At 39.8% G+C, this 25594-nt stretch overlaps 1 protein-coding gene across 1 annotated transcript; it reads left to right on the top strand.

Moving 5' to 3' along the window:
- Positions 1 to 444: 444 nt before the first annotated feature.
- Positions 445 to 25589, top strand: LOC140915210 (uncharacterized). The gene is made up of 4 exons (XM_078853933.1): positions 445 to 554; positions 8473 to 8663; positions 24361 to 25543; positions 25578 to 25589. The coding sequence occupies exons 3-4, from the start codon at positions 24536 to 24538 to the stop codon at positions 25587 to 25589; spliced, it is 1020 nt and encodes a 339-aa protein (XP_078710059.1). The 5' UTR covers positions 445 to 554; positions 8473 to 8663; positions 24361 to 24535.
- Positions 25590 to 25594: the final 5 nt, after the last annotated feature.

Here is a 25594-nt window from a genome sequence, read left to right as displayed (position 1 = left end):
TTTCACAAGGGCTAGGCTGCAGTTTTAAGAAATTAATTTAATTCATAAGTATAACAAGAATACTGACGAATGCTCTACTATTCAGAGTTTTAGATGAACAAATTTTCCACTACCCTTTTCTGCAATCAGTTCAGGGCAGTAAAATGAGCAGTGTCCTGGCGGCAAAGTGTTACAGATGGACCACTTTTTTAGAGGATCATGTACACATTTTTTTCACTTGATAATAGCCTGCTAAGTCACACATGTGCAAACCATTTGGCTGAAAAGATGTGTGGCCTGCTGTCTTTAACAGTTAACATGTGTTACCCTCCCTATTTGGTCAGCTTGGCAGTTGTTTCTGAAATCTGATTCCTGACACCATGGGGATGACCTTTGGTCCACTTCCCAGCATTCACCTGCAGTCAGATTGTTCACCATAAGCTTCTTACGGAGGAAGTTGTTGACTTGGAGTGAATGAACTGATGATTCAAACAGACAAACTTTTAAACTAATCTAAGAAATAATTTGTAGCTCATGTTAGAAAAGAGCAATGGAAGATGTGGAGAAAATAAAAGGTAAGAGCTAGTTTATTGATTAAGACTTCCAAAGCTTTGTTCCATCTCTTTTTTCCCCCCTTCCCAATAAACACTATTAGAAGCTATGAGAAATGGAAACTGAGTGTAACTCTTCAAAGATTACTTTCAACTAGAGTCAGAACGATGGCATGTTCCAACAACTGCCATAAAAGGATGTGTGTTTAATGTAGGAATGTACCATAGGGGAAGATTTAAAAGGAAGCAACTTCCTTCATTCAAAGAAGAAAAAAAATAGCATCTACCCATTCCTTGTGTTTAAGTACAAATTTCTACTTTTAAAACAATCGTTTTAGTGGTGCCTTATCAAGAGCTTACTGATCTGTTGGGGAAACTGTCAGACCTCTTGGAATTTTGTAATACAATACCATGGCAGCAGCTAATGCTGTTGCTAGGGCTTTAAATCAGACTGGGAGATTCAATGAGCGTTCAGGGAACCGTATTGTGAATAGAATCAAATGCTGTATTAAAGCAACTTTCTGATTCAATAATGTTTGCCATAGTATAAGGGTGGATTTTACTGGATAATTTAAATCTCTTGGATTCTAAAATCATTTAATAATAGACTATTCTTGTAAATCATTGGTCTCTTTAGCCCCTGGTCAAACAGACTGCACCAGAAGAAAACAATTATTGGGATACTGATAGCTGATCTTTGTACATTTGCCTTGTGCTTTCATAAGCGATCTGTCCTTTTGGAAGGATTAAATACAGTCCCTAATTATATTTCCTTTTCCAGAAGAAATAATTTTACTCCCTTAAGTATAATACAGGCTTAAAGAAAAATGCAGTATTGAGATATTTGCTGTTTCTTCTGATATTTGCATATCCTCAATGTCAGTCACTCTTAACTGTGACTTTTTTCTGATTTAAAAAATTGTCTCATCAATGATCATTGAATAAAAATTAAAAAAATGTCATGCTCCACTGACTGGTAAAATTGCAGTGAAAAATTGCAGTGTCAAATCACTTCAGAGATTTCAAGAGGTCAAACAAGTAGTAATCTTTAATTTCATATGCATGCTTTCTTTTAATGTCAGCTCTCTAACTGTACGTTTTGTGTAATGAACGCTATTCATGGTGAAAAAAGAATTGTGGTGGAATCCGATCCTGTAACTTTCTACCTTAACAAGAATGTATTGTGGGGAAAATCTAGTACAGCAATTTGTTTGCATATCTTTGTGATTTGAATTCTGAACAAATTGACAAAACAGTTGAATTTTGTTTCTCTGCCGCTCGGCATAGACTCACAAGTGCATACCCTTTTATGAGGGAAAAGTAGCAGTGAACTAGAAATCTGCTAACACAAACCTACTTTAAAATGCAGTTCTTGATCACTTAAAAGGTAATGTTCCTCTTTTGGTTTAAAGACCTACACCTTGATTGTTGTGTTTTTTTTTTTTTAAGATCCTGATTTTGGGCCCTGTTAGCTATTGAATATTAGATATTGAAAATTTAGTTGCCTGGCTATGTGTTCTTGCCTAACTAGATGAGAAGTGTTTTTTATTTTCCTGTCATTGATGATGGTCCAGACACCTGCCAGTGTGGGAATGAGAGGGCAAGAATGAGATTTGCCTTCAAACTGCTGAGTACCATTGAGCCAATATATACATCTCTGTGAAAGTTATGCTTGTTTAGAACAGCTATATTCAGAAAATATATAACATGGCCAAGTTCTACCCTCAGCCAATCAGAGTTGTACAGGAAAAGCTGAAGGCTGATTATGGGCCATAATCTCTTAAATACTAAGTCACTGACAACAGAAAGATATTTAGAAAAAATATTAAAAAATATTAGAGCCAGCATTCTAAACTGAATTGAATTAGTCACAGAAGATTTTCTCCTACTTATTTACAGTGGGGAAAAAAACTTCTAAATGATTTATAACTTTCAATTTGTGCCTATAGCTAGCCTATGGAACCATATTCTCATTACTGTTGTTCTTGTCCTCTCACCCCTCTTCCTATTACTGTTTGTTACACACATTTTTCATTGCTTCTTAGTTTAATAGATTATAAAATAATTGGGACAGGGCCCAATGCACCTTCCTATATGCCTCGTACAAAGAGGCCCTGACCTTTGCATATATTATACTGTAATATAAACAAGTACATAATATAAATTAACATGTGTGCACGTAGGTAACCTATAAGTTGTGGTAATGAATAATACAGGGATCAGCAACCTTTGACTCGCGGCCTGTCCGGGAAATCTGCTGGTGGGCCGGATGGTTTGTTTACCTGCAGCGTCCGCAGGTTCGGTCAATCACAGCTCCCACTGGCCACGGTTCGCCATTCCAGGCCAATGGGGGCTGCGGGAAGGGCATCCAGCACATTCCTTGGCCCGCGCCGCAGCCCCCATTGGCCTGGAACGGCGAACCGTGGCCAGTGGGAGCTGCGATTGGCCGAACCTGCAGATGTTGCAAGTCAACAAACCGTCCCGACCCGCGAGTGGATTTTCCTGATGGGCCACATGCCAAAGGTTGCCAATCCCTGGAATAGTAGATGTCACACATAAAACAACACAAAACCTGCCAAATCATTCTGGTCCCAAAGTATTCTGGGAAGCAACAGATTTTCTAGAAAAATTGGATGTACATGACAGTGCAATATGACACAATACAGGGTCTGGAAGAATCCGGTTGTGATGCTGCAAATGTGTAACATGGACATCAGCACTGTTTTTGATCAGGAATATTTACTACCAGTATTATGTGTTTTGGTGACGATACTTTGGTAATTTTGCTATCTGACATGCTGATGAGCAAGAATTTTTTTCAATACCATAATCAGGTCCACCCTATTTATTAACTTCAGGTTAACCATGCTACTTTCAGGATTCAATGGCTTTGGCTGTAAATTTAGAGAACATAAGTTGCCTCTATAGGAAACAGGTTTGATAAATGGCTTTGTACGTAGGAGACATCCCCCATTACCCTTTGGCATTGAAAGTGGGATGACTTCAGGTCAGTAGGACACAGAGGATTTGTAATTTGAAAGAGACCTATGAGTTAAAGAGCTGATCTTGTGAAAGAGATTAATTAGGAATGAGGAGTAGATACCAGGACCATAGTGGGTTAATGCCTAAATTCGTAACTGCATTCCTCTCAACCTGCCTGAGCCTGAAAGTGGGACATCCTGACAGAAAATGTGGTGCTGAAAGCTACCGGTGGTTCATGTGCATAGATTGTTGTTGTTCATGATTTGTAAGGTGAGCCAAAAGGCTCAATCAGAATAAGGGCCCCATTGTGCGAGGTGCTGTACAAGCCCAGAGGGAGACATGGTCCCTGTCCCAAAGCGCTAGTACAATCTAATAACTTTTTAAGTAACCTCAGTTTCCTGATTGAGCATTCTGATATCTCCAATTTAACCCAAACGGTCATTGTGAGCAACTGTTTCTCCACATGCATTACCCACAACCGTGATCTATCAATAGCCTCAGTCCTCTTTCCCATCCTCATCAACATTTATATGAAGGCATTGGGAGATCTGGGGAGACTACGCAGGTTTTAGTGCCAGCAGACAACAGCCACTACTATCTACATTATACACAGAGAGTACAGTCTCCCCCTTTCTTGGCTGAAGTCAGCACCTTGATTAAAGCAATTCACTAAAACTGATCCCAGGAAACATTAAGTTGATGTTAGAAGAAGAGGAAAGTGTTATGCTATACAAAGCACACAGGATCTTTTATAAGAGAGAAGGCAAATACGCCATAGTTATTGAAAATACAACAGTTAGCATATGCTTTTCAGGCACACACACACATACACATCATGCACACAGTCCTGCCAGTTGATGTTTTTATAGTTACCAGTCTGGAGTCTGGATCAATCTAGTGGCCAGCCAGATTGGTCACAGAGGGGAGTTGGGCTTTGTCGGTTGCGATCCGATGCTCCTGGAGTCAGTGGCGTATTAACACCTAGGCCGACAAAATTGCAGGGGCAGCAAATTTATAATAGCAGCCAGAGGCTCTTTCTCCCAGCGCCGGTTCGTGGCCTCCGCCCCCACTCCACCCCTTCCCCGCCCCCTTTCCCACCCCCTCCTTGCCCCTATTGGTCCCCTTCCCCAAATCCCCGCCCCAGCCCCGCCTCCTCTCCTGAGCATGCTACATTCCTCTCTCTTCCCCCCATCCTTCGCGAACCTGTTTTGCACACAAATACTGGCAGGGAGTGGGGAGAAGCAGGACCCGGTGGCGCGCTCAGGGGAGGAGGCGGAGGCGGAGCGGAGTTGAGCCTGGGCGGGGTGCTGCTGGGGCGGGTGGCAATTATTTCAGGGTCTAGGGGCGGCAAAATCATTAATCCGCCACTGCCTGGAGTAGTGTCAAGATGAACCGAAAATCCCATGGCAAAGCACCCTGTTCTTATAGTTCTTTTTCTCTGTGGAAGTCTGGATTTTGCTGTGTTAGTCTGTGACAGGTTACTCCTTAATTGGTGTATCTTTTGATGTAAACATTCCAAAACACCTCGGAGAGGGTCATCCTGTACTTAATCACTTGTCTTTAGGGGTGCCAGCCTTTACCCCAGGGTCATCAATTTGACTTCCCTCAGTCATGGATGCGCATTGATGGTACTCTGGTGTAGATAAATCTCCTTAGGCGTCTTTGCCCCTTCTTTCTTGACCATCTGGTTAACAGTGGCCTTCACACCTTATCTTTTCCTGATGCATACATTCCTCATTCACACAGTCTCTCACAGAGAAGACAGAAATTAAACTTCACTAAATCTTGTGGTCAAAAACAGTTTACGTTGTGGCTCAGGCCTTCAACATTCCTTTAATCTAATTAATACAGACACAATACAAGATCCCCTCTTTTACTTACTAAACCTTAAACCAAAGAAATGACTAGAGGGCAGTTTATAATGCATATAGGAAACAAGATCCCAGTCTCAGACGGTCATTCCTTTCTGTTATTCATAAAGGGTGGCTGGCAGAATTAATTCAAAGTTTACATCAATTTTTATAGTACAATTATAAAATCCTGTCCCTACAAAAGTACTTGGAAGAATAAGCTTCCTCTGTAACATCCCCAAACAGTTGAAAGCATCTGCACAGCGGTTGTTAGATTGGTCTCTTCCCTTGGGGTTCTTTTATGTTTCTCTGTGCTACTAGAGGCCCAAATAGTTGTGGCAGCAAAAAAAACAAACAAACCCTACATCCATCTGTGAGAGGCCAGAAGATTACGCTCCATCCTATTGGACAGAGAGCTGCCTACTATGATACTCGTATTTGTGACCAGGTTTTGATTATTGCAACTCGTTATATGTAGAAGTAAAGCCACAGACACTGAGAAAAGCTACAGCTAATACAAAACACAGCAGTTTATTTGCTTAGCAGCACAGCTTGCTGTGAGCATATCACCCTAGTACTCCACTCTCTGCACTGCTTTCCCATTTAATTAAGTCCAGTTCAAGGACTGACTTTAGAATAATGGTGCAAAGATCTCCTGAGAGCTCCTTTCCTGCCATGATCATAACTGTTGTTCAAGGTTACGTTCCACTGGAACTACGAAACTGTCAACCAGCAGAGGAAAGGTTCACAAGTGTGGGAGACAGAACATTCAGGTGAGCAGGACTTAGGCTGTACAACTTGCTCCTGCAAGAGTGAGATGAAGACAGAGGTCACGGTTTCCAGAATTAAATGCAAAACACATTTCTTCAATATTCCTTTTTCCCAGTGAATTCTTCATACACACATACATATGTATACGCACCTCTCTTGATAGAGATTTTCTTCTCAAATCTTGGGAACTACTCAGATACTGTAGTGATGGGAGCCGTATACAAACCCAAACAGATGAAAAGCCCACAAGCTGGATGTCCAAACACACAATAAACAACCCTAGAGCTGTCAGCCTATCCCAGCTGAGCGTCTCTGGCTCTCCACTCTGACCATGAAAACTTTGTGTTGGTGTGACAGCGCAGTGTTAATGTGAAAAGTCTGTGTTGGCATGACAGCACAGCATGTTAACAAGGAAAGAAATGTGGTTTCATATGCAAAGTCTTTCTACAATTAAATGTATCAACTTCATTTGTCAATGAAGAAAATAATAATACAAAAACCCAGAACTAGAAATCAGTCTTATATACCCATGAGGCTCTACGCAGATGCAGAGGTTCGTATTAGTGGTTGCTGATTCAGGATTGGGCCCTTTGGCTGCACCACCCCAGGGGGCGCATCAAGAAGCATTTTGCCTTGGGGAGGCAGTTCCTCCCAGAGCATCTTGGCACTTAAAAGATGCGTACCTGCCTATGTACCACTTTTGGGGATTCAACTTACCTCTCCTCCCTCTATCTTATGCAGCCAGCCAGATCTACTGACCCCATAGTGAGTAGCAGGTCCAGAAAAATGGCCCCATGTCCTCTCTGCTCATCAACTTTGGTGGCCTTTGCATAGATGGTGCAAGGTGTAGGAAGGCTTTTTGCACCCTCCCTTCACTGAGTAAGGTCCAGGCAGAATTCGACTCTGAGCGGATAACATGTCGTAGTGCCATCTAGGATTGCACCCAATTTGACAATATTTGTGGAGATTCCTGTAAATAAATGTGTGTAGATGTTGCTATGACCTTGCAACTTGGGCTGAAGGTTGGGCTCTGAAGCCCTCCCCCCAACCACCCCACCATGCCCCAGGCTTGAGAGCTTCAGTCCCAGTCTGAGCTGCAATGTCTACATAGGTATTTTTAGCACGTTAGCCCAAGCCCCGCTACCACAAGTCCGTCAACCCCAGCTGGTAGGCTTGCTCCTAGAAGCACTGTAGACATACCCTTAAAGCTTCAGTTGGGTGGGTGGGATGTTGGCAGCCTTCATGCAGAAAATAATACTTAGGACAGCTTCTCTTGTGAATTGAAATACAGGTTTGTGAGCCAGGAAGCTAATATGTTGAAATTTCTGAAACCTTTTCCATTTGTAGGAATGTGAGTGGGGAGACTAATGTGAGAGGGGAGGCTCAGGCTTATGGAAAGCTACTGTAAATAAAAATTCATGCTATATTGATATGATCTCTTGTGCTGCCAACAAGGCTGCATGCTTGGCCTGCCGAGTCCTGAGTAGTGCCTGCTCGTGCTCTGGGCCAGGTTCTCCTCTGACGTCCATTTACAGCTGTGAAAAGTGGATATAACATGTTACCAAGTCAGAATGACATTTCATACCCACTTTGTGTGGGTGTGAATGATTGCACAAGGTACACGGCAGTGGAGAATCAGGCCTTCCTTTTTTTTGTTTTGTTTGTTAACTTCAATTAACCAATGCCAAACCTTGGATCTGAACACTCTTGTAATATTTGAATTTGAAATCTGGCTCTGAATATCTTGCTTTGGGTTCTAGGCTGATTAATGCTGATTTATTTTTATATTATTTTGCAAATTGTTTGTCACCTTTATGAATAAATAAGTTATAGCTTGTTTCCATCCTTCTTCCTTCTGATGCTTGTAAATGTACTTAGCACAAGAAAGCATTTGCTGGGCTTGAGAAAGAGAAGATGCATACCTCTTTGGGCCAGTAAATGCCTTGAGCAGTTTCAGGCATTCTTCCATCTATGCCCTTTTTCTTATATTTATTTTTGACTCAACAATTTCCCTCTGTTCAATATACAGTTAGGAAAAGAAGATGGCTTAAGGATGGAATCTCTGAGTTCCATCATAGTTACCCTACTCAAAAGTTTTGTCAGTGTATGGAACAAAATGATGGAAGCTACATAACGGTCTACAAAATCTTATGTACTCTAGACTAATGCTACTCAAAGTGGTGGTCCGCGGACCAGTGCCGGTCCGCAAGGCATCGGCTGCCGGTCTGCGCACACATTGGGAAAAAAAATTGCCAGTCCCCCATATCAGATAGCTTGAGAAGCACTGCTCTAGACTATATGATGAGATACTTACTTGACCTTTTTCCTTAATGTTTCAGAATGTTTCCTCAGCCCTGGCTCTGGAACCAGGCCAGCCTCCTGGTAATGGGCAAGATATAAAAAAGAAAAAACAGGAAAAGAAGAGTACAGAAAGATCTGGTGGTCAAGACGCCTTGAATCTTCTACCTGCAGCTGCTGCTGCTGCACCACTGCCTGATAATGTCTCACCATTAACTACAAGGGCTACGAGGTAGGAAATGGACTTTCTTTCTTCATATGGTCAATATTCAGAATGTAACATTAAGCTCTGTTATTTGAGAGATTGGTTGTGTGTCGTTGCCAGACTTTGTTAGTGGGCAATCAATATTTAAAATCTGTCTTACTCATGGACAATGAGATGGTCTGCAAAATAGCACATCAAAAAGCAAAGGATATTAATATTAACTAAAATTATCTTTCTTTTTTAAATACATCATTGTAAATTAGTACTCTCTAGCTACCATAATAACTGTTCATCTAAATCTCCTTTGTTCATGCTAATAAAACCTTTCCTGGGGCACAAAAATACTGAGCAATGTCTTTTAGGTGCTAAAATATGGCTAAGTACAGTGGTTAGTATGTGTATAATAGAGGTTTTAGAAAGGCCATAATTTAGGGATAGATTCTGCCACCCTTACTCACATTGAGTAGTACTTTACTCTCTGAATAATCACAGTGGAGTCAATGGATTTCTCAAGGAGTTAAGTACTATGTGGTATGATTAAGGATGGCAGAGGGTAACAGAACCTGGACTTCATTAAATAACACAGGGAGACTGCTTTCCCCTGAGACACTGATACCATCTAAGGAGAATTTGAATTCTACTTTTCTGATGTAAGTAACGTTTTCAGCTGTTACAATGGGAAGACTGTTTAATGCCAGCGTGATTTCAACAGGGTTGCATTCTTTCCAAATCATAAGCATGACTCAGGATGCAAATGATATCTACCATTCACAAGGAGTGGCAGGAATTATTTACTGGTGTGTGGGTAGGATTTTTCAATTGTATTTACACGGACACTTCTTCAATAAGATAAAGTAGCCACCATTTGAGTGCATTCTTCTTGAGCAGTAATTAAATCCTATAATATGCACATAGACTTTCCTCTTTCCCCACCAACAATAGCTTCCTTCTCTCTCTCTCTCTCTCTCTCAGCAGCTTTTTTACATTTTTAACGTTTTAACCAAAATTATGTTTAAAAAGGTGGTGGGTGAGAAGACACAACAAAACACTGGAAACAATGATTATCATTAAACATTAGAGATAAAAATAATTATTTTCATACTTATACATTTACGTTATATTTTCATTCTTTTCACAGTCGTATAGTGTTATAAATGTAACCACTTCCAATCTCTACCAAACATGCAACATGTTTTTTGACAGAACAAAATTTGGCTGTCTGAACTGTGAAAGATTTAGAGAGACGCTGCTCTGCACGTCCTCTGCAACATACATCGTGGATGGTCAGGTGGAGCAATCAATTTATTTCAGTTTATATACATATGGGGCTGCCCTGCCCTACTCGGAGCCCCCTGGCTATTACTATAATTTATTATTACTATTTATTTGTATTCTTGTAGCACCTAGGAGCCCCCAGTCATGGACCAAGACTCCACTGTACTAGATCCTGTATAAACACAGAACAAAAAAGAGCTTACAATCTAAGTATAAAGCAAAAGATAACGGGTGGACACTGACAGACCATAGCAGAATCAGTATATATGTGGGAGCTGCAAGTCAGCTGATCTCACCCAGAATAGGGTGGTTTTGTAGTGTATTAGTATACTCGTTCTGGGAGCTATTATCTCTGTTTCCAGAGCCTATCAGAACTTGGCCCTTTGTGTTCTTTGTTATAATACCAAGGCAAATGATTCAATTTAATTTTAAGAAGTCTTGCAGAAATAATCAAAACTGGCAAAAATTCTTCTTAATGTAATCAGTATATCTTATAACATATAATTACGTTAGTAAGGTGACTGTGAATTGGAGTTACTATACAAAAGTCAGGTAGTAGCAAATATGTTTTAACAGGAACCCCCTTACGAACACAAATTTCTCAAAACTGGTTCCTGACTCATCAAGAGCCAAATAAAATAATCCAACACTGTAATAACAATACTGTCTCAAACTATCCAAGATATTTATGGGTTTCAGAGGAACAGCCGTGTTAGTCTGTATTCGCAAAAAGAAAAGGAGTACTTGTGGCACCTTAGAGACTAACCAATTTATTTGAGCATGAGCTTTCGTGAGCTACAGCTCACTTCATCAGATGTTTACCGTGGAAACTGCAGCAGACTTTATATACACACAGAAATCATGAAACAATACCTCCTCCCACCCCACTGTCCTGCTGGTAATAGCTTATCTAAAGTGATCAACAGGTGGGCCATTTCCAGCACAAATCCAGGTTTTCTCACCCTCCACCCCCCCACACAAATTCACTCTCCTGCTGGTGCTAGCCCATCCATGGATTTCTGTGTGTATATAAAGTCTGCTGCAGTTTCCACGGTAAACATCTGATGAAGTGAGCTGTAGCTCACGAAAGCTCATGCTCAAATAAATTGGTTAGTCTCTAAGGTGCCACAAGTACTCCTTTTCTTTCCAAGATATTTAGTTTATCTCTTTCTTCTTTTAAGTGATGATACAAATTGGGAATGAGCACACAACGAATCTCTATTGTCATGCGGCAGGCTGGATGTAAGCTCCCACAAGCACAGACATTAAGGCTTTGTCTACACTGGCAAGTGAAAGACAAAACTTTTGTCATTCAGAGGTGTTAAAAAACTACCACCCTGAAAGACAAAAGTTGTGTGGATGAAAAGCGCGGGTGGGAACAGCACTTTGTGGGCAGGAGCGCTCTCCTGCTGACAATGCTAACACCGCTCGTTGGGGTGGAAGGTTTTTTGTCAGCGGGAGAGCTGTCTCCCTCCAACAAACAGCAGGCCTTTTAGTGGCACTGCCGTAGCAGCACAGCTGTGTCACTAAAAGGTGCATAGTGTAGACATAGCCTGAGGCTATCACTGATGGCTTCCAAAGATGGTAGCCAAGGGAACCAGCTTTATAGCAAAAAGGTTTACCCAAAGGAGGTCAGTTTTAAAATCTGTTTGGCTGCTGTCTTGTGCCTGCTGTTGTGTTGAAGGCTTTAGAATTCCACTGATTATCAGGATTCAATGCATACAATATTTTACAGAAAAAGAATCACATGACCATAACTATATAAGTTATTCAAAGCACTCATGTGAGGGAGTTAAGAATGAGAGAGTCTGTGACAAAACTCCACAACACACTCTATATCTGCCCCAGAGTATCATTTATTTAGCAAAATTGGCAAGCCCCATGAAAAAACATCAACAGTCAAAACTGGTTTTAATAAGAAAGTTTCCATCAAAAATTTGTTGTATAAATAAATAGACATAGTTCCTGTGGGACAAATTCCCAGTTTTGTTCTTGCTAACAAAGTTAAGTTGATGAAGTATTGCACTTTCTAACGATATATGAATGAATCTCTGCCATGTGGAATCACTTTAATATCATTGACCAGGTCTGTACATGAAAACATGTTCTTTCTTGGATTAGTTCCTAATATCACACAAAGTGTCTGTCTATATGCATCTTCAAAATCAGTGAGGCCCCATATGTGTCATTTACATTAGTTTGGCAAAATTAATCCAAGTTGTGATGTAAACTTGAGGCGGAGGAGAATTTCAAAGGCACATGTTTCTCCTCTCTGTTTATTATTGTGGTTAACACATACCACATGCAGCTACACAGATTCTTTCCCTAGTGTATACAGTGTCTTAGCCAGTCTATGCTTGAGTAATCATTATACAGTACACTTGCTTGGGATAACTAATGAAAATTTAAATTTCTTAAAAATTATTTTAAACGTGTTGTAAGTTACCATTTGATGTATTATGTGGGCACTTCCTGCCTTGTCTCTTTAATTTCCTGTTTCTAAAATTCAGTGTATTTTAGGGTCAGAGAGGGAAAGAAATTGGGTAGGATGGGGATTAATGATGGCTGGCACTATGTTTGAGATAGCATGGTAGCTAGCACATTTTTAAAGCCTATGGGTATTATAAACTGGTGAAATGAGGGGTATATATTTGAAACTGCATTTCCACGCACACATCCTTTTTATTAGTGGTGCTCATTACAATTGAGGAGAACTGTTTGTACCCACATCTATAACATAATTAACTTCCAAGATCTTTAGTGTGTAGTAGTTCCTCCTTGCTCTCTCTGCTGCTTCATTCCCAGCTCCAAAGCATTATTGCGAAATTTATTTTCTCTTTTCAGTTATCAAAAAGCACCTTTTGATATTGATACAGTTACAGCCTTTATACATGGTTAAGAAAAACACATACAAAACCCTACTACAATATCTATCTGTGGGCCCTTTCAACCCGTTACCAATTATGTAACAAAATTAGAAGGTTAGTGGAAGGATGGTATTGTAATTAAAACATGGGACTGAGAAATATGTGTTCTAGTCCCTGATCAAGGCTTGTCTGCACGGTACAGCAATGCACACTGTGGGGGTGTGGTTTCTAACGTTCACTGATGAGTTGTACATTAATTGGTCCATGCAGACTGAGCTGGTGTGCACTAAAGTTTCCCTAGTGCGCTTTAACATAGTGCTGTTTGAAACCGTCCTACTTTAATGCACACCATTAGGGTCCACATGTTAGCTTTAGAAATCACATACCCATAGTGCACTTTACTCCACAATGTCGACAAGCCCCCAAATGGGTCAGCCTGGGCAAGGCACTGAACCTCTCTGCGCATCATTTTCTGCATCTGTAAAATGGGGATGGTAATACTTTATTAAGATGTGTGCTGAAGGCTTAAAACGCTGATATTTGTAAAGGAGTTTGACATCCTCAAATGAGTCCTTAACGTGGAAAATGTTCTAAAGAGCAACAGCTGATATATCAGAAAGTTTAAATCTCTGCATAGTTCAGCAGTGAGCTGTAGGCTAACATTATTGTTGCATTCTTAAGGAAGATAGCTGGAAGCAATGCAAAAAGTTCAAGCACAGTAAATCATCAGGACTCCATCCAAGAGTTCAGAGGAAATAAATGGATTTTCAAAACAATTTTCATGACATTTCCCCCCAATTTTTTTAAAATTTGAAACTTAATCAAAATTTTGAAGCTTGATATATTTGACCAGCCTTTAGATTTATAAAAAAAAAATGAAGGGGGAGGGAATTTGCAAATATAATTTCAAATTGGGGGGGGGGGGGGGCTTGGTTTGTTTAAATTTGAAAATTTTCAACCAGCTCTTGTCAAAATGATTTCCAGATATTCTTTAAACTACATTCAGTATGGGCCACATCAATTCCCTGTCCTCCCAGTTTTTGTCATGGAGAGGATGAATTGAGAGAGTAAACCTGCTCAAATGGCCATAAATCTGTTTTTGCTCAGTCTCTGGCGGCTGAATGCCACTTGTCCCTCAAATATAAATCTATTTGAGGGAGGAAACTGAGTTTATCTGCATAGCAACATTTCCTTCTACTTATCAAAGCCCATGGGGGCCCCTCTACATGAATTCCACAGAGTTAGAGCTCCTTGGGGTTGGGAGCTGTATCTAGGCAGGAAGGTGTGTGCAGAAATGTTCTCAGCAGTATCATCTCCCAGCAGACCTCAAGAGGAATGTTGTCCTTGCAATTCCTGCAAGTTTTCATTCTTCTGCTGCAAACTTCCTCAAAGTATTTTTTTATTCCAGCCATTCAGATGTGAAAAGCCACTGCAGCCAGCCTTCAGATAGGTCTTTGCCACTGTGTGGGGACAGAGGAGACCTAGGAAGTTTCTCACAGGGCCTGTACCTTATGGGTTTTTTGAGAGACCCACAGATCTCAGGACCTCTTAGGGGTGGAGTTTTGTCCTTCTGTTGCCTGCCGAACCCTACCCACAAGAGGAGACAATGTGTAGGGAACAAGGCTATCACATTTCCTGCTTAACTATGACCTTCCTGTGGCTTTTGATGGGTTAATGATTGATCTGGCCTACTATAATTTTGGTGAGGTTTCTCATGAATATCGAGAAATCCAGTTCACGTGCTGTAAAGCATATGGGCTAAATTCTGCTCTCCGTTTTTTGCATTGACTTCAGTGGAGTTGCTCTGGTGATAACAAGACCAGAATTTGATCCTGTCAGTGTACTAATTTCAAAGGTTATCAGGAAGAATGTGATAATATTTTGAAAATGTTCTATACAAAGTTGATAGACTCTTGTTATCTTGAGATAAATAACAGCAAATATATTTGTAAAAACCCATGTAGTGAGTGTTTCTCTTTTTCCTGCTCCAGTTCTGGCAGAGAGAGCTGGTCAGTAGTATCTGATTTCAAGAAAGGGGAACCCCAGCAAGGAGTTGGGCCCAATAATCTTCTTTTTGCTGGTCTGGATATTAATGAAGATGCAAGTTCTCAGATCCCAGCTATAAGCAGGTATAGAAATGCTAAGTGTGCATCAAAAATAACACAACTGCTTTAGCTGACATGTGGTGTGAGTATGAGATACCTTACATTAATATCCGCAGTTCTTGTGCGTGGGCTTTCCAAACAATAAGTTCATTGAAGAAGCAAAGTATTACAAACAAATTGCTTTGGTTTAAAACTACAATTTGATACACTTGACTGGTTTTAATTATAATTTAGAACCCACAATGCCAAGAAGTACTAAAATTTCATATTCTCCTTCCTCTATCATCCAAAGGCAGTTTATTTAATGGTAAACATACCCCTTTTTTGGTAGCTTTTCATGGTCTGAAATGCAAAGCACCCCCAAATGCTTTGTAGTAGTTGGTTGAGACAACTTGACATTTTGGTATGGAAAATTTTGATTTTTTTTTTTTTAAACTAGTGGGATGAAAATTTAGGAAAGAATAATTCTTGTTTCAGAAGACATCCTGGATGGTGGAGGGTAATTTGGGCAATAGAGTTTTCAGTAGCCCCCACTCTTTAAATTGCTGGCATATAGCCAGTTATGTTTTGTTTAAACTATTACATCCTGGCAAAATTAAAACAATGACAATAAAAGGAAGAAACCTGATGTTCACAAATATTTCAGATTCCAGTTTATTTTAAACTCTCATTCTTTCATACTACTTTAGCCGCATCTCTTCCATGCATGTAGATAGACCTAAACAGAAAAGCTGTATAACAATCTGTAAAGTGTTTTAATACTCATTGTGCATGGCCTGCATTCTCCTGTTAGAATATCAGTGTGTAAAATATGGAAAAATCAATTTTTACTGGAGGGGCACTTAACTTCAGTATGCAAAGAAAGGTTCCGATTTTAGATTCTCTTTCCCTTTTATAGTACTAAATATCCTCTTTAACAGCAATTATTCATTCCCCACCATTCATCTCTTCAGATGCAGTAGGACTGTTGGGGAGTTCTTAGCCAATCCCAAACTTTGCCTTGGCCTTGATGTGACTAACACATAGCTAGATCATTTCCCCCAGTACATACACAGCGGGGACTCTGCTCACACCTCCATTGTACCAGCCTCCCAGGGAACTGTATGGAGAAAGTGGGCAGGAGATCTGTATGGGGAAAGTGGGCAGGGTGGGCTGTTGGTAGGGATGTGGGTGGGGGTCAGGGAGCACATCATACCCCTGTAGGCCCTGTAAAGTTTGACCAGGAACGGTAATACAGATCAAGAGCCTCTCTTTAAGAAAATCTCAGTAGCAGCCATGGCCAAGGGAAGCCTTAGTATATGCTCCTTTGGAGCCTGCTGTCAGGAGGGCACCAGAGCCCCAGAGCAAGTGCTGAGGCAGAAGGCTTCTGCATGGATTATCTTAGCCTTAGGCCAGTCCTCAATGATCCATATAAATCCTGTGGGATCCAAGGTTTGGAGATCAGCCCTGTGCTATAAAGAGCTAAGCATCAGTAGGAGGTTTCAAGTTGCCATGCATCCTGTCACATTCAGTTATTCAGTGCCACATTTTCTGTGGCTCTTAGGCTGTCTCCCACACAGAGACCGGGGACCACTTGCTGTGACAGAGAATTCAACCAGGCTAGATTACAGCATCATGAATATGTTGTTAACTAACAAAAAATAATTTATAAAGTAAACTAAGTTATCCTGAAGCCATCCTTAATCACCACTTACATCCTTAATTTACATCCTTAATCACCATTAGAATGCTGTAGGTGGTAAAACAAGTTTTGTAACTTGGCTGGAGTCAGAACTACACAGCTAATAGTTTGGGCATTGTCTCTTAACAACCCTGAAGTGTTTACCAAGGGATGTCTTCTCTTGAGCCTTTGGTTCACCTTCCTTCTTGTTTCCCCATCATCCCTGTTGATTTAACCCCCACATGTTATACAGGTTTCAGAGTAACAGCCGTGTTAGTCTGTATTTGCAAAAAGAAAAGGAGTACTTGTGGCACCTTAGAGACTAACCAATTTATTTGAGCATAAGCTTTCGTGAGCTACAGCTCACTTCATCGGATGCATACTGTGGAAAGTACAAAAGACGTTTTTATACACACAAACCATGAAAAAATGAGTGATTATCACTACAAAAGGTTTTCTCTCCCCCCACCCCACTCTCCTGCCGGTATGTTACCAGCAGGAGAGTGGGGTGGGAGGAGAAAAAACCTTTTGTAGTGATAATCACTCATTTTTTCATGGTTTGTGTGTATAAAAACGTCTTCTGTACTTTCCACAGTATGCATCCGATGAAGTGAGCTGTAGCTCACGAAAGCTTATGCTCAAATAAATTGGTTAGTCTCTAAGGTGCCACAAGTACTCCTTTTCTTTTTACATGTTATACAGTAAACATTTCAATATTTAACCCAATACAATTATACAGTAAATATCTCAACAACCAGGTCAACATACAGTGTTTAATAAATTACAAAGCAGTCTATTTCTGTCACAGTATGTTCTAAAAGGTGTAGCAGGCTGCATACTTATAACTTTTGTAGTGACAGGGCTCTTTAAATGTTCGACTACAAGCAAGCTATATTTCTCTGCACTTCTTCTGTCTTATGCAAAATAACTTTAAATAATTTTAGCCAAATAAGAATTAAGAATATTATTATTATTTGAGATGATAATTTTAGGGTAATGTTTGTATGTTTGAAACTTTAGGCCCAAACCTGCAAAGACTCAAGCATATGCTTAACTTGAAGCATTTGAATAATCCCCATTGAGCACATTTTAATGGAATGGGATTCTCACATGCTTAAAGTTAAACATGCGCATAGATCTTTGCAGGATTACAGCTTGATATATTTTTCACTGAATGCAAAACTAATTTTAGCAAAATTCCTTTGCATGCTTTAAGCTATACTGAAGCAATGAAGACCTACTTTATGTTCTTTTACACTTCCTCATTTGCATGTACCTGTGTTTCTCATTTTAAATATTACCCATTTGGTATGAATTGTCCTTTAAGGATACCAAGCAAAAACAGATTATGTACAAAGAAAGACCAAGAACCCCAGTAGAGGATGTACATTTATTTTACATTTGTAAAGGACTTTCAGAGGGATAGCATCTTTTAATCATGCCACATTACTGAAATAATGGAAATATATATATTCCCTCCTTGTAATTACTGATGAATAATATTTTTTCACAGATGTTGGATTATAGCTAGGAAATATGTTTTTTAACTCCTCTATTGCAGCCCAGAATAAAAATTTAAGACAAACTGGCATATGGTAGAAGAGGACGAAGAATAAGAACTAGTCACCTATGTTGTCAGTACAACATATGCTATCATTGTCAGTTGATTCTGTGCAGGATACACTTAAGGTTTAAAACTTATATACAAATCATACTTGTCTTTAGTGTGACCATATTGCAAGTGCGAAAAAGCGGAACCAGGGGGGAGTCAGGGAAAACAGGTTGCCTATATAAGACAAAGCCCCTAATATCAGGGCATCTGGTCACCCTACTTGTCTTACTGGCATGAATAAGATAGGCAAGATTTTACCTTTAAATCAAACACCAAGGCCATAAAGGGATATTTGTGTGCTATAATTCATACAGTGTTAAACAGTCTGGCGTGCAGATTTTCAAGAAAAAAAATCTGCTCTGGTGAGTGAGTCTGCTAATTTAGCTCTTGAAAATAGCTACCCACATGGCATTAGACAGATCAAGAACTCACAGATCCATATTCAAGAAAATGAAACAACTCCACACCAGTTTACAGATGTTTGACCTTACACAATGTGGAATCTGCAAATATAGTCTGTTGTGATGTCACATGCATTTGTCAGGTCTCCAAGATACTCCAGTCAGCAGCAGGACTCTATTAGAATTTATGCCCTTGTCACTTTTTCTTTATCTGAATCTGAGTTCTTCATTTCTGATTCCCCACCATTAATCTTTTTAACTATTGAGCTGTTGGATAATTCAGTTCATAATCTGGGGTTAATGTGTTGGCAACACTATCAAAAAAACTGGAGGTTTTTCACCTTCCTCTGTAGCATGGGGCACGGGTCACTTGCTGGAGGATTCTCTGCTCCTTGAGGTCTTCAAACTACAATTTGAGGACTTCAATAGCACAGATATAGGTGTGAGGTCTTTTTTAGGAGTGGTGGGTGAAATTCTGTGGCCTGCATTGTGCAGGAGGTCAGACTAGATGATCATAATGGTCCCTTCTGACCTAAATATCTATGAATCTATGAAAATGACATCTATCATTACATAAGTGCCTGTAAGTACCATCATTTCCCACATCTCCCAGTTCTCAGTCTCATGGTGGTGAATTTTTGCGACCTCTGAGCTACGTAGCTAGGCTAACCTAAGTTTTAGGTGAAGACCAGGTCTTAGGCATGTAACAACTTCCACCAAATAATTTCTTTAAGAAAGAGGTGAACTGCTAAAGGAACAAAAAGCTAAAATGAAAATTGACTTAATCCCAGATATGTGGTGGTTGCCCCACCTCCCCTAGCCAGGCAGTGGGATGCATTTAGCACAGAAAGAAACTTTTATGATTGGAAACTATTTCCTTCCTTAGTGAAATCCCACTGGCACATTCTGGTTTGTTGAGGGTATCCTTTTGTGACATCACTGATACCAGATATCTCATTGCCATTTATGTTGCCATAAAAGTCACTGAATGATACATTCCAAGGTATTTTAGAGCGCTGAAAAGTGCCAGGAATGTGTCACAGTGGAGAAAATAATTTTTAAAGCCCCTTAATGTTATCAATTCAGTTTGTAAATTAGTACTGATTGATTGATTCCCTGCAGCTTGCTTAATAGAATTAAGCACACATTTCTGGTCTTGACTGAGATTTTACTTTTGACTTGTAGTTCATCTTTAAGACATGCAAATTCAGGGGGCTGGCCATTTAAAGTTGGTGTGCCTTGAAAAGAAACTAGTCTTATAAAAAACAAATCTTGGGGGATATGGGGAAACTATTTTGTAGTGTTTAGGAATAGGGTAGTATCTTGGAACTTGCTTATGGGGAAGTCATTTGGACTACAGGACAGTTTCACAGTACAAAGAGAGATTTTTACTACAACTGCTGTAGCAGTTTGCACCTTGTAGTGCATTACAACAATCTGAGGTTTTCATTCTACTTCACTAGTCACCTGCAGTAGACTAAATATAGACCTACTACAAGCGAGGCAATAGTGAGTTCTAATCATTTTGGCACTGACTCAGTGTGTGACTCTGAATAAGTCTCTTCCCCTCTCTGCCTGGGTTATTCCATGTGTACAGTGGAGATGATCATACTCACCTACATCACAGGTGTTGCAAGGATTATTTAGTTAGGGTCCAGTTAGAGTTGCCACTTCTGAAGTACAAAAAATGAGGACAACCCGATGATCCTGAGTTTATGAAACTGAAATGTTTGCAATGTGTACTGAGCACTCTTCCAGATTTCCCAGACAGCTAACTCAAAAAAGGGATGATCCTGGGAAAACCTGGACAGTGGCAACCTTAACTCTAATCCAAGCTGATCCCTGCAGAGGCAGCCAGGCCTTAAAGTTTGTCTAGTGCTTTGAGTGTGTAAAGCACAGTATACCATTTCTAAATATTATAAACTGAGTTTTACTACCTCTGAATTCATTATGAGCATGTTTCTGGCAGATATAAACAGTTGGTATTTTCCCAAGCCACACCAAATCTTCCCACCAGCACATAGGTTTCCAATCTTTCCCAGCACCCTAAAATTTATGGTATATTGTTAGTGCTTTTAAGTAGGGCTGTCAAGTGATTAAAAAAATTAATCATGCTTAATCATTCAATTAAAAAAATTAATTGCGATTAATCTCAATGTTAAACAATAATAGAATACCATTTATTTAAATATTTTTGGATGTGTTCTACATTTTAAAATATATTGATTTAAATACAAAACAGAATACAAAGTATACAGTGCTCACTTTATATTTTTGATTACAAGTATTTGCACTGTAAAAAAAACAAAAGAATTGTCTTTTTCAGTTTACATAATACAAGTACTGTAGTGCAATCTCTTTATCATGAAAGTTGAACTTACAAATGTAGAATTACGTACAAAACAATAACTGCATTCAAAAATAAAACAATGTAAAACTTTAGAGCCTACAAATCCACTGAGTCATATTTCTTGTTCAGCCGATCGTTCCGACAGACAAGTTTGTTTACATTTGCAGGAGATAATGCTGCCCGCTTCTTGTTCAAAATGTCACGTGAAAGTGAGAACAGGTGTTCTCATGGCACTGTTGTAACTGGCGTCATAAGATATTTACATGCCAGATGCGCTAAAGATTCATATGTCCCTTCACGCTTCGACCACCATTCCAGAGGACATGCATCCATGCTGATGACGGGTTCTGCTCGATAACAATCCAAAGCAGTGTGGACCGACTCATGTTCATTTTCATCATCTGAGTTAGATGCCACTAGCAGAAGGCTGATTTTCTTTTTTGGTGGTTCGGGTTCTGTAGTTTCCTCATCGGAGTGTTGCTCTTTTAAGCCTTCTGAAAGCATGCTCCACACCTCATCCCTCTCAGATTTTGGAAGGCACTTCAGATTCTTAAACCTTGGGTCGAGTGCTGTAGCTATCTTTAGAAATCTCACATTAGTACCTTCTTTGCCTTTTGTCAAATCTTCAGTGAAAGTGTTCTTAAAATGAACAATATGTGCTGAGTCATCATCCAAGACTACTATAACATGAAATATATGGCAGAATGCGGATAAAATAGAGCCAGAGACATACAATTGTCCCCCAAGGAGTTCAGTCACAAATTTAATTAACGCATTATTTTTTTAATGAGTGTTATGGGCATGGAAGCATGTCCTCTGGAATGGTGGCCAAAGCATGAAGTGGCATACGAATGTTTAGCATATCTGGCACGTAAATAGCATGCAATGCTGGCTACAAAAGTCCCCTGTGAACACCTGTTCTCACTTTCTGGTGACTTTGTAAATAAGAAGTGGGCAGCATTATCTCCTTTAAATATAAACAAATTTGTTTGTCTTAGAGATTGGCTGAACGAGAAGTAGGACTGAGTGGACTTGTAGGCTCTAAAGTTTTGCATTGTTTTATTTTTGAGTGCAGTTATGTAACAAAAAAAATCTACATTTGTAAGTTGCACTTTCACGATAAAGAGATTGCACTACAGTACTTGTATGAGGTGAATTTAAAAATACTGTTCCTTTTCTTTATCAATTTTACAGATATTTGATTACAAATATTTGTAATCAAAATAATATAAAGTGAGCAGTGTACACTTTGTATTCTGTGTTGTAACTGAAATCAATTTATTTGAAAATGTAGAAAAACATCCAAAATATTTAATAAATTTCAATTGGTAGTCTACTGTTTAACAATGCAATTAAAACGGTGATTAATCATAAGAACGGCCCTACTGGGTCATAGAATCATAGCATAGAACCATAGAATATCAGGGTTGGAAGGGACCTCAGGAGGTCATCTAGTCCAACCCCCTGCTCAAAGTAGGACCAATCCCCAACTAAATCATTCCAGCCAGGGCTTTGTCAAGCCTGACCTTAAAAACTTCTAAGGAAGGAGATTCCACCACCTCACTAGGTAACTCATTCCAGTGTTTCACCACCCTCCTAGTGAAAAAGTTTTTCCTAATATCCAACCTAAACCTTCTCCACTGCAACTTGAGACCATTACTCCTCGTTCTGTCATCTGCTACCACTGAGAACAGTCTAGATCCATCCTCTTTGGAAGCCCCTTCAGGTAGTTGAAAGCACCTATCAAATCCCCCCAAAGGTCCATCTAGCCAATCCAACAGTGGCCAGTGCCAGGTGCCCCCGAGGGAATGAACAGAACAGGTAATGATCAAGTGATCCATCCCCTGTCGCTCATTCCCAGCTTCTGGCAAATAGAGGCTAGGGACGCCGTTCCTGCCCATCCTGGCTAATAGCCATTGATGGACCTATCCTCCATTAATTTATCTAGTTCTTTTTTGAACCCTGTTTTGGTCTTGGCCTTCACAATATCTTCTGGCAAGGAGTTCCACAGGTTGACTGTGCGTTGTGTGAAGAAATACTTCCTTTTATTTGTTTTAAACCTGCTGCCTATTAATTTCATTTGGTGACCCCTAGTTCTTGTGATATGAGAAGTAGTAAACAACATTTCCTTATCTACTTTCTCTATACCAGTCATGATTTTATAGACCTCAATCATATCTCCCCTTAGCCGTCTCTTTTCCAAGCTGAATAGTCCCAGTCTTATTAATCTGTCCTCAAATGGAAGCCATTCCATACCCCAATCATTGTTGTTGCCCTTTTCTGAACCTTTTCCAATTCCAATATATCTTTTTTGAGATGTGGTGACCACATTTGCATAGAGTATTCAATATGTGGGCGTGCCATGGACTTATATAGAGGCAACATGATGTTTTCTGTCCTGTTATCCATCCCTTTCTTAATTATTCCCAGCATGCTGTTCGCTTTTTAAAAAATTTTTAATCGTGATTAATTTTTATGAGTTAATCACGTAAGTTAACTGCGATTAATTGACAGCCCTAATTTTAAGTGAAATGAATATGGAGATAAATCATAGAAAATATCCTATTCCCTCCTACACAGACACTCTCAATCTTATTCTCTTCATTTCTTCTTCCTCAACCTTTCTCTGAGGGGGAAAAATAGCTATTGCAAGCAGTTATTTCTTCTATGTATTGAAAAACAAACAACATATCAAAAAGGCTAGACAAAGTATGTATTATTGCATGGCAATGTGTGGGCGGAAACCTTTAGCCTCGACTAGCCTCATCTGTGCTTAAATGGAGTTTTATGCAGTAACACAGTCATGTCTTGAGGCCAGATTTTGCAAACCCTTATTACCCGGTGCAGCGCTTATTAGTATCACTAGTCGCAGTGAAATCAATAGGACTGTTGTACTCTCAGAAGTAAGCACCACACCCAGAAGTAAGTGTTTTAGTAGATGGGGCCCTTATTGCTTAATTGAATAAGATCAAGAAAAGCACTACAAAATGATGTTGATGATGATCAGGGACATCAGGTCCTTTAACCCTGAACAAACATTTCTAGCTCCACTGGTAGGTCTATGCTAGGAGGAACTGCAAAATTGAGGATTTTTTAAATTTTTTTGGTCCAGTTTTCTCTTATAATTTTTTTCGTGTTTTTCTGTCAGCATTTTGGAGGGAAAAACACATTAGTGTAGGAATTAAATTATTAATACCAAATCTGTGGAGAGGTAAAAACATAAGACAAGTATGACGGATAGTAGACAAGGCTGAGGAAGTATATTTCAGTGCAATGAGTTTTTGGATCACTATAGAGTGTGCCTCTGATATCTTGCCTCTTGAAAGCAGATTGTCAACTTTTCAATGCACGTACTGCATGGCTTTGAAACCTCAGTGGCATGAATTGTTTTTATGTTTTGCTCCACTTTCTTTGCTGACATGAAACGAATAATCATTTCCATTGTTGGCAGCAGCAGTAATGAAGGCATCGGTAGCCACACTGCTGAAGGTTTATCTGATCCAAATTCATGTGCAGTGTCTGCAGAGGTGACGGCACAGCGAAATATCCTGCAAGAACATGGAGGACAAACTGGTTCTGACTTACTGACACAGGCTGCAGAAGCAAAGGGGAGAAGCCTACCTATCTCCATGCCTTTAGCAGAATGTGCCAAAGAATATGTCACAGCAAATCTCACAGACAGCAGTGATGATTTACCAACCCCAAAGAGTATTGTAACGGTGCCTTCCCCAAACACGGTGGATGACAAAGAAATAGGAACAGCAGATGCTATATTTGTGGACAGTGGCCCAGAAAGTGACAATATTGCTGCCTCTTCTACTAAAAAGAGTGAGAATGATCCAGAAAATACAAGCTTAGAATCTAGCCCTTCTGCAGAAGCTATTTTGACACAAGGAGTTACACAAACAAATTCATGTGAATTAGAACCATTATGGCAGAGTGAACAGCTGGATGGCAAGAGGGATTTGCATGCTGTCTCATTACCCCAGGGTAAAGAAGCAGATTACTTTACCACTCAAGAGGCCAAGCAGGGGCCAGGATTTTTGGAAGTGGGTCATAAGGAGCAGACTGTAATACAGCGAGGTGGACAGAAAACAGATGGCACAGAGAGTCTGTTAATGAAAAAGGAAACCTTAATCCTAAATTATCCCACAACAGGAGGCTCAGACAGTGAAAAATATGGAGCAGTTGTGAATGTTCAGAGTTTGAATGATAACCCTGAGCTCAGTGATGTCAACAGTTTATGTAGAAGAGATATAACCACAACTAAAGGGAATGACCCAAACCTACATCTCTCTGAAAACAATTGGAAGCAACTAGCAGCTTGCACTTTAAAGCCAGGTTTGGCTTTTAACCCTTCGGACCTGTTCCTGGTACCAAAGCCAGATGAACCTCCAGGGGAATCTGTGTCTGCAAATGAACCCCAAGATCCAGGTAGAAGTAAAGCACAAAAAACAACTTCTGAAACAGTGGAGCCCAGGTTTGAAAGAGAGCCTCAAAAGGTGAATTTGTTTGTTAGCACTGAACCTTTCAACATGCCTCTGTTGCTTAAGGTAGAGGGAGAGCAAAAACCAGATCTCACATCTGAAAACACCAAAGATCAAGATAGCATTAATGAAACAATAAAAGCTGATATTGTGTCAATAGAAAACATCCTTCTTTCTGGTGTAGAAAATGCTATGAATTCC

The sequence above is a fragment of the Lepidochelys kempii genome, chromosome 7, assembly GCF_965140285.1.
Source record: "Lepidochelys kempii isolate rLepKem1 chromosome 7, rLepKem1.hap1, whole genome shotgun sequence".
Classification (NCBI taxonomy): domain Eukaryota; kingdom Metazoa; phylum Chordata; order Testudines; family Cheloniidae; genus Lepidochelys; species Lepidochelys kempii.
The sequence above is the reverse complement of the archived record's forward strand: the minus strand, read 5'-3'. Positions and strand labels throughout refer to the sequence as shown.